The following is an 8,831-nucleotide window of genomic DNA, read 5'->3' on the forward strand; positions in this document are numbered from 1 at the left end:
AGGACCCCCGGCCCAAGGTGCGCTGGGGTGCCCCGCCCCGCGGGTCGGGGGGCGCCGGGGAGCTCGGAACTGCCCGGGCCGGGCCCCTGTTCTCTGTGGGGTGGAGCCTCCCCTCCGGCCCCGCCCCCCGTGCCGGGGCCCCGCCCAGCTGCTGCCCCATGGCAGGGCTGGCTCTGGGGGCGGGGACCGGCGGGGGAGCCCCATAACCGAGCCCTCTCCGCGCGCACTGATTAGCATCGCGGCCCGACCATGCTCCCCGTGATTCACATGGGGGAAACTGAGGCACGGGGCGGGACCGCCGCGGTCCGGTGGCGAGTCTACGAGCTCTGGCAGTGGAGATCGCGGGGCGTCGTGCCCAGGCCGGGCCTTGTCAGAGCACCTGGGGGAGCCCTCCCCCCCCAGCCAGGCCCCCACCTCCTGCCCTGCCCATGGTGTGCTGGCCATAGCACTAACGCCCGCGGGGAGGGGGCAGTGGGCGGAGAAGGGGGTCTGGGCTGGGGGGGGAGATGGGCCACAGCCAGTCTGCCCTGGGCTTGCGCTCCTGTCCCTGGGTTAATTTGGGTTGTGTAGCTCCACTGGGGGCCTGGGCTGGGCGCTGGTGGGGCTGCCCCTGCCCTGTTCCCCCTCGCTCCACTGGGCACCAGCAAAGCAACCTGGTGCCTCCCTGCCCTCCTGAGCCCAAAGCACCAAAGTTCTAGGCCTGTTTTGTTGCTGTCTGGCATGTCCCCGTGCTGAATGGTCCTGGCCTGGTGCGATGCCTGACCCAACCCACATCCCGCAGCCTCACAGAAACCCAGCCACTTCTGCGCTCCTCTCTGTGGAGCGTCTGGGTTGCTGGTGGGCTCCTCCTGCCTGCACACTGGAAGCTAAGATGCCTGGGTTCTATCTTGGGGGGACAAGCCTCTTCACTGCTATGTGCCTCAGTTTCCCTGCCTGTAAAATGGGGATTATCCCCCTCCTTAGCACAGGCCTCTGGGAGAGAACGAGCCAGTCTGAGGCAGGGGGACATGCTGGCCTAGCAGACAGCTGGGAGTATCCTGGCCACAGGGGCAGTGGGTGATGAATGATTTGCCCACTTGGTCCTGCCAGGGCCCAGCCGTGAGGCCTGACGGTTCTATAATAAGCTGCTTCCTCTACATCACAGCTCCAGGAACCATGGCAGAGATGTTCCTCGTTGAGAGCCCTGATGTGACCTACAGCAAGGACTACATTGAGGCCAAGTACACGTACAGCACCGTGCACGTGAGCAGGGAGGACGGCGTCACCAAGGTACCTGCTATTGGCGGGTCCAGCGTAGGACCGTGGCCCTGTGCCCGCTGGAGGGGGAACTGCATTTGTTTGGCTCTATGCACCTTTCCCACTGGTAGGAGTGACCCAGAGCCCTGCTTGGACTGGCTAGACTCAGCTGTGTGAGCTGCCATGAGGCAGGTTCCTCCGCTGGGCCAGGGAGTGATGGGGCACTTGGAGACACGTGCAGCAGGGCTACAGGCAGGACGAAGTGCCTGAGCAGTGTCTGCCTGCAGGCTGCTTCCCCTCTCTGCCTGCCGCAGCCTGGGGACGTCTGCGCCATGGGGCCGGGGCTCTAAGTTCTAACATTTAACAATGCCGTATTGGGGCTGATCACATTGCTGCTGGTTTCCCTGGGCTCTGAGGAGCTGGTGGGAGCAGCCTCCCCATTGCAGAAGGAACGAGCCTTGGGGTGGGCCGGGCAAGGTGTCCTGGTGCATCGGTTGGGTTCTGCTGCCCTGTCCCTGTGCAAAGCCCTGCGGTGCTGGGTTCCCTCGTTCCCCTGCAGCACCAACGGACGAGCGTGCCCCACGTGCGTCTTGTCCTGTCCCCTGCCCCCTCCTCTCCTTGTGCAGCCTTCGGACAGAGCACCCCGGTTCTCACTGCCTGTCTCTGGGGCTCCCAGGTGAAGCCGCAGTCGACCAAGTTCACCTTCCGCACAGAGAGGCAGGTCCCCCGCCTGGGGTTGATGCTGGTGGGATGGGGCGGCAACAATGGCACCACAGTGACAGCAGCCGTGCTGGCCAACAGGCTGGGCCTCTCTTGGATGACCAAGACTGGACGGAAGGTGAGTCTCGTCCCCCAGTGTCTGGTGGTGCTTTCCAGGGCGCAGGTGGGCTCTAGCCAGCTGCCCAGGCTGCAGGGCCTGCGACCGGCTGGCTCATCTCAAAGGCCCAGATGCAGCCCCAGCCGGTTGCCCGTGAGATGGAGCCTGGGCCCAGGTGAGTGGGTGGATGAGCCAAAGTCCTGCCCTGCTGGAGTGTGCCTGGTTGTGAGGCCTCAGAGCTCCAGGCTGGCCCCTGAGGCTCTCCCAGCCTGTGGGGTGTGGGGCTGTGCTGTCCTGGGGGGCCATGTCTGTCGTGGCCTCGGCCTGGGAAGCGCTCGTGGGGCCTGTGGTGACGGGAATGTGGTGCTCAGACCCTGCGCAGGGGGCTATCCCCAAACGCTGTGGCTTGGTCCAGCTGGGAGCCGAGCTGCATGGGCTGTGCCAGGGGCTGGGCACTCAGACCTTGGGGAGGGGCCCCTGGCTCCCATGTTCTGTGCCCTCCTGGAAGGTCCCGGGGGTGGGGGAGCTCCCCCGCCTGGGTTCCTCTGGGGCTCAGTGTCCCCTTGGTGCTCTCCCTCTTCCCAGTATGCCAACTACTATGGCTCCTTGCTGCAAGCGTCCACCGTCTGCCTGGGAACTGGCCCCACGGGCGACGTCTATGTGCCCTTCCGGGACCTGCTGCCCATGGTGCACCCTAATGACATCATCTTTGATGGTGAGTGTGAATGCCCTGGGGGGTGGGATGGTCCAAGGGGAAGGGGGCCAAAGGGGGGGCTGTGTGGATGGGGGGCGTGGTCCAAGTGGGGGTTCTGTGGGCGGGGGCCCAGAGCTCTGACTGGCATCTCCTCCCACGTCTCAGGCTGGGATGTCTCCTCCCTGAACTTGGCTGAGGCCATGAGACGGGCCAAGGTCCTCGACTGGCAGCTGCAGGAGCAGCTCTGGCCCCACATGGTGAAGATGAAGCCCCGCCCCTCCATTTACATCCCAGGATTCGTTGCAGCCAATCAGGACGACCGAGCCGACCATGTTCTCTGTGGGACGAAGGCTGAGCAGGTGTGTGTGTGTCGTTCCCATTGCTGCAGGGGTGAATCCTGAGGCTGGGATGGGGGAGCAGCAGGCTCCCTGGGGCTCCTGGGCTGGCTCTGACCCTGCAGCCTGGGTGGGGAGAGCTGGGCCAGGATTTCGGAGCAGCCTCTGCCTGCGAGACCTGGGACAAGCCCTGGGCCATGTGCCAGCAGAGGGGAGGCTAGGCCCTGTGCTCCACAGGGGGGTGCTGGGGGCACCTACCTCTAAGCACCGACCCTGCTGCTCACCAGAGCTGACCCACACTAGGCAGGACAGGATCCCTCAAATTGCAGGGGCCTGGGGGGGCCAGCAGCTTCCCTGCCATTGCTCTGTCCTGGGCTCGTGCTGCTGGGCGCTGACAAGCCCCTTGTGCAGGTGGCACAGATCCGCAGGGACATCCAGGAGTTCAAGGCCACCAGCGGGGTGGACAAGGTCGTGGTCCTGTGGACGGCCAACACCGAGCGCTTCTGCGACGTGCTGCCGGGCGTTAACGACACGGCTGCCAACCTGCTGCAGGCCATCGAGGTGAGGGCCCATGGGGGGCATGTGCACCCCCGCCTACCGGGGGATGGGTGCGCTGCATCAGCTGTGCTAGTGGCAGCTAGTCTCATCTCTGGTGCTCTGGATGCAGCCAGCCTGGGGGGCTGGTTCTGGCTCCTACCAGGGGCAGGGGCACTGGCTTTGTCCTTCAGTGAGGCCGCAGCACAGTCCTGGAGCTGGGGTGGATGGGACTGGAGGAGCTGGGTTTGGGGACAGCAGCCCCATTGTTGAATGGTGAGGATGTGGGGGCAGAGCGGACAGTGGTGCCCTGTGTCACGGAGTGTGGGGGAGTCCGACCCTGCACCCCTCTTCCTGGACCCCACAGTGACTTTTAGCCAGCCAGTAAAACAGAAGGTTTATTGGACAACAGGAACACAGGTTACAGCAGAGCTTGCAGGCACAGTCAGGACCCCTCCATCGAGTCCTTCTGGGCTTTCAGGGTGCTTGGATCCCAGCTAGGATACCCTGAATTCTGCCCACACAGCCCCAAAACCCGAACTGACCTGCTCCTCCTCCACCCGACCGATCCCTTTGTCCTGCTTCCTGGGCCAAGGTGCTGCCCCCCTCCTCCCTGCCTGGCTCAGGTTACAGGCTTAGATCCTGTCCCTCACCTAAAGACATCCCTGGCTCTCCCATCCCCACACCGACAGCCCCTACTCCATCACACCCTGTGATATATTTTCTCTGAGGGCCTGGTGCTCCAACTGACTGTCTGGAGGGGGGCCCTGCCCATGCGCTCGGGGGGGTGTCCCAGGGGCTCCATCCCCCCAGGCGCTGCACTGAAATCTCCCCATCTACTCAGAGAGGCCTCGAGGTGTCTCCCTCCACGCTCTTTGCTGTGGCCAGCATCCTGGAGGGCTGCGCCTACATCAACGGCTCCCCCCAGAACACCTTGGTGCCAGGTGCCGTGGAGCTTGCCCTGCAGCGCCGTGTCTTCATCTGTGGAGACGACTTGAAGTCCGGGCAGACCAAGCTCAAGTCGGTGCTGGTGGATTTCCTGGTTAGCGCCGGCCTCAAGGTGAGCGGGTGCCGGGGGTGCCCGCTGGGTGGGTGACGCCGCTGGGCCGGGTCAGTGGGCTGCCAGGGAGCTCTGGGTGGGTTCTCCTCCTGGACCCCAGGGGCCAAGTCCCAGCACAGTCACCAGGGAGAGGGAATCTGGCCTCAGCAGAGCCTTGGGGTAGGGCGGGAGGGATTGTAACCCCTCCTGCAGCCAGGTGCAGGCCAGCTCCCCAAGGAGGCAGAGGCCTTGCACCGCACGAGTGGAGGGGCTGCAGGTTGGGATTAAGGCATGGGGGGGTGGGGCGGTGGGTAGGGAGTGAGGCACATCTGAACGGTTACAGCTGCATAACCCGCAAGGGCTTTGGGGGCTGAGCAGGGCTGGAACATCCCGGGAGTGGGGCCAGAGGTGGTTCAGCTCAGCCCTTCCCCTTGGAATCCAGACAAACCTGTCCCATGGCACGGGGGTGGGGAGGTGCAGAGCAGAGCCCTCTTCCCTGCCCTGGCTGGGCCTCCCCAGCAGCTGGGTTTGGAGCTGCGGCTGTGATCTGTGGGGCTGCTGTGACCCATCTCCCCCCCGCTCTCTGCCGCAGACCGTGTCCATCGTCAGCTACAACCACCTGGGCAACAACGATGGGAAGAACCTGTCGGCCCCGCAGCAGTTCCGCTCCAAGGAGGCCTCCAAGAGCAACGTGGTGGATGACATGGTGCAGTCGAACCCCCTGCTCTATGGGCCCCAGGAGAAGCCTGATCACTGTGTGAGTCCCAGTGGAGGGAGCCCCCCTGAGTTGTACCTGGCTGTGTTTGGGGATGGGGGGGGGGGGGGAGCTGCCCTGAAGCCCCTGCCCGGGGATGGCTCTGGGGCCCAGTGCTGAGGTGGCTCTCGGTTGCAGGTGGTGATTAAGTACGTGCCCTACGTGGGTGACAGCAAGCGGGCGCTGGACGAGTACACCTCCGAGATCATGATGGGCGGCACCAACACCATCGTCATACACAACACCTGTGAGGTAGGGCCGGGAATTCCTGTCCCCAGGCATGGGTCACCCCTGCCCCCCCAGTTTTGGGCAGCTGTGCCCCCCCAGCCTGGACGAGCTCAGGCCGGGTCCATGCTTCTCCCCTCCCTGCCCTGATGGCACCACAGAGAGAAGCAGTGGCGAGGGGGAGCTGGGTCCTGGCCTCCCTACTGACTCTGCCCCACCCCCAGGACTCCCTGCTGGCCAGCCCCATTATCCTGGACCTGGCCATCTTGACCGAGCTCTGCCAACGCATCAGCTTCTGCACCGAGAGCGACCCCGACTTCCAGGGCTTCCACAGCGTCCTGTCCATTCTGGGCTTCCTGTGCAAGGCGCCTCTGGTGCCCGAGGGCTCCCCCGTTGTCAACGCCCTCTTCCGGCAGAGGAGCTGCATCGAGAACATCCTGAGGTACCACCGGCTCTGCCCTCCCATCCCCTGCCCCTGGGGTGCCAGCTCTACCCCGTCCCCACCTCCAGCTCAGCACTGACTGCAGCTCCCCACTCTCCTCCATGCCTGGGGTGCCCACTCCCTTCGCCAGTCCCAGGGCTCTCCAGGAGCAGCCTGGGCCCTCGGCTGAGCATGGCAGGGATGGGGAAAGTTGCATTAGCCCCCATGGGACCTGGTACTGAGATCCCCTCTGGGACCTGGTGGTGCCCTGTCTGTGGGCTGTCCAGCTGGCTGAGAAGGCCTCTGCCCCCCCTGACGTGCTGCTCTCTCTGGTCCTGCCCCCAGGGCCTGTGTGGGGCTGCCCCCCCAGAACCACATGCTACTGGAGCACAAGATGCAGCGGCCATGTCTGAGTCTGAAGCGAGCGCGTCTGGCCGAGTGTCCCATCTCCCTCAAGAGGACAGCTGCCCAGGTGAATGGCTACCTGTGCCCGGCCAGTAACGGGCATGGCACCTCACAAGCCCAGCTGCACCCTGACAACTAGGGCCCTGCCCAATGGCCACAATGACCCCCAGCTCCCAGGGGAGTATGGGCTGAGACATGGCGGGCAGAACTGCACTGCTGGAGAGGGGACCAGGGTGAGCCTGAAGGGGGACAGGAGCAGTGCTCCTGTGGCCCATTGGGGGGCTGTATTTTGTAGGGGGATTCTTAGTTTTGAATTAATTTGGGGGCACAGGAGCCCCCTCCCCCAACCACCCAGGCTCTTCTGACAGTAAATAGAAGCTGTAAACATTGTTTTTTTTTGTTTGTTTGTTTTGTTTCTGGAATAAAGTGGGAGCATGTAAGTGACTGTTTCTGCTGATCCCTCTGCGCCCCCCCCCCCCGCCCGTCCTGCTCTGCACTGCCTGGTGCCCTGCAGCCCTCCCTGGGAAGGGTGTGCCCAGAGCCAGCAGTGTTCCTGTGAAAGGGGTCCCCCTGGGGTGTACCCCACAAGCCCTGCCCTGAAGTCTGTGCCCTGGGGCTTGACCCAGCTCCAGCTGACGTGGGGCTTTGCCTTGGTTTCCCCAGCTGTCCCATGTCTCTGCCCCTAGCACCCTTCCTGTTGTGGGGGCCCAGTGAAGGGGGAGTCCTGGCTCAGTGAGTGCTGGGCAGGCAAAGGGCAGTGCGATTCAGGACTCTGGCAGGAGGGTGCTCTGTGAGGCACCAGGCTCAGCGTACAACGGTGCTTGTTGCACTGGTACATTGTTCCCTGGGGGGCCCTGTGGAAAAGGTCTCTGGGGAAGGGGGAGACGAGTCAGAGCTATGAAAAAAATCAAATTACATTTATTGATGCAGGTTCTTTTGGGTGTTTTTTTTTTGTTTGTTTTTTGTTTTTGATAAGCAACTTTCAGTCTAAAGCCTTCAGAGTAGAAAGAACAGACGAAATCCCTACACAGACGCACTAACCTAGAGGGGAGGCACTGCCCCCGGCGGCAATACGCCAGCTGGCTGCGTCCCCTCCCAGCTGGCGGCGGGCATAGCACACAAGTGAGGTGGGCGGAGGCTCACCCCAAACACAACAGAACCCCAGCTAAGGCCCCCTTGCCCGGGCAGGGACGGCTCTGGGCTGAGAGCCGGCGGGAGCATGGCCAGGCTGCTGCTGAGGTCCTTCATGTTTATAAAAGGGGGGCGGGGGGGATCCTTCATATGAAAGTTAAAAGTGGTCCTGACAGCAGGTAGAGGCGGGCACCCGGGGCAAAGGGGGCTGCTGGGGGGCCTATATACACTTGCCTCCCTTTGCTGCAGGGCAGGGACCGAGCCCAGTCTGTCCATCTGGGATGGGGCAGGGGGGAATCACAGTGGCTGAGCAAACAGACTGGGCTGTAGGGGGTCCCCTATTTCCTAGAGGCTCCATGGGGTGTTTCCAGCTGTGGAACGGTTGGAGAGGGGGGAGAGTGCTGGGGGCAGCAGGTCTCCTGGGTGAGCTGAGAGCAATCACATGGGCGTGCAATTTCCTCTGCCATGGGGGTGCTCACAGGAAGGGAGGAGTGGGTTACTGAGCACCACGAGGGAGCTGAGGCATCTTTGCTTAGCTGGCAGCCAGAGGAGGGCTCTGCCAGGCCTCCCCAGTGCCGGCAGGGGCAGGGGCCTGGGCCTGAGGAGCTGTGGGACTGCAGGCATGGCTATCAGGACAGCATGGGCAGAAAGGGAGGGGTACAGTGTGGGGGGGAACCCTTCACCTTGGCAAATATCTTAGGAGCAGCTGACAGAAGTGGTATAACTACAGTGGGTGGGGGTTAGCCCCGAGCGCCTGCTGATGGCCTGAAGGGGTAGATTGCTGCTTAGACCTGCACAATCTGCCCCATAGATCCACAGCAGGCTCTGGTGTGGCCAGGGCCCTGGAAGGGGTGAGGGTGGGAGATCCCTGGAAAGCGAAGAGCAAGTGGGTGTGTGTGTGGAGCCTATGATAAATGAAACCCTGCACAGCGAAACGAACCCTTAAATAAATACCCCCCTCCCCCCACCCTGCTGTGTGGGGCTAGGCAGGGCTGCCAGCTGTGATCTGTAACTCCTGAGGGGATGGGGGTAGCAGGGCAGTGTTGCAGCAAACCCAGTGGGGCTTGGCCCCTGGCAGGAGTTCATCCCCAGCCTCCTTCCGCCTCACTTCTGCTACCCGGCTGGGAAGGAGGCTGCCTATGGCTGGACGCCCCCCCTCCCCCCATTCCCAGCAGTGCACTGGCTCCCAGCCCCCAAAGGTGCTGTCTGATGCAGCCACAACTCTGTCTTGCCCCCTTCT

General features: G+C 63.4%; 1 protein-coding gene across 1 annotated transcript in view; it reads left to right on the forward strand.

The window, feature by feature from the left end:
• Positions 1-6,900, forward strand: part of ISYNA1 (inositol-3-phosphate synthase 1) — a 7,207-nt gene extending 307 nt beyond the window's left edge. Inside the window, exons 2-11 of the mRNA XM_032782819.2 lie at positions 1,145-1,269; positions 1,913-2,074; positions 2,639-2,768; positions 2,913-3,106; positions 3,494-3,643; positions 4,461-4,676; positions 5,248-5,412; positions 5,548-5,661; positions 5,859-6,076; positions 6,401-6,900. Of these exons, the coding sequence (XP_032638710.1) occupies positions 1,145-1,269; positions 1,913-2,074; positions 2,639-2,768; positions 2,913-3,106; positions 3,494-3,643; positions 4,461-4,676; positions 5,248-5,412; positions 5,548-5,661; positions 5,859-6,076; positions 6,401-6,599 (1,673 nt within the window). The 3' untranslated portion in view covers positions 6,600-6,900. The remainder of the gene's footprint in view (positions 1-1,144; positions 1,270-1,912; positions 2,075-2,638; positions 2,769-2,912; positions 3,107-3,493; positions 3,644-4,460; positions 4,677-5,247; positions 5,413-5,547; positions 5,662-5,858; positions 6,077-6,400) is intronic.
• Positions 6,901-8,831: the final 1,931 nt, after the last annotated feature.

Source organism: Chelonoidis abingdonii, chromosome 11 (assembly GCF_003597395.2).
Source record: "Chelonoidis abingdonii isolate Lonesome George chromosome 11, CheloAbing_2.0, whole genome shotgun sequence".
Taxonomy (NCBI): Eukaryota; Metazoa; Chordata; order Testudines; family Testudinidae; genus Chelonoidis; species Chelonoidis abingdonii.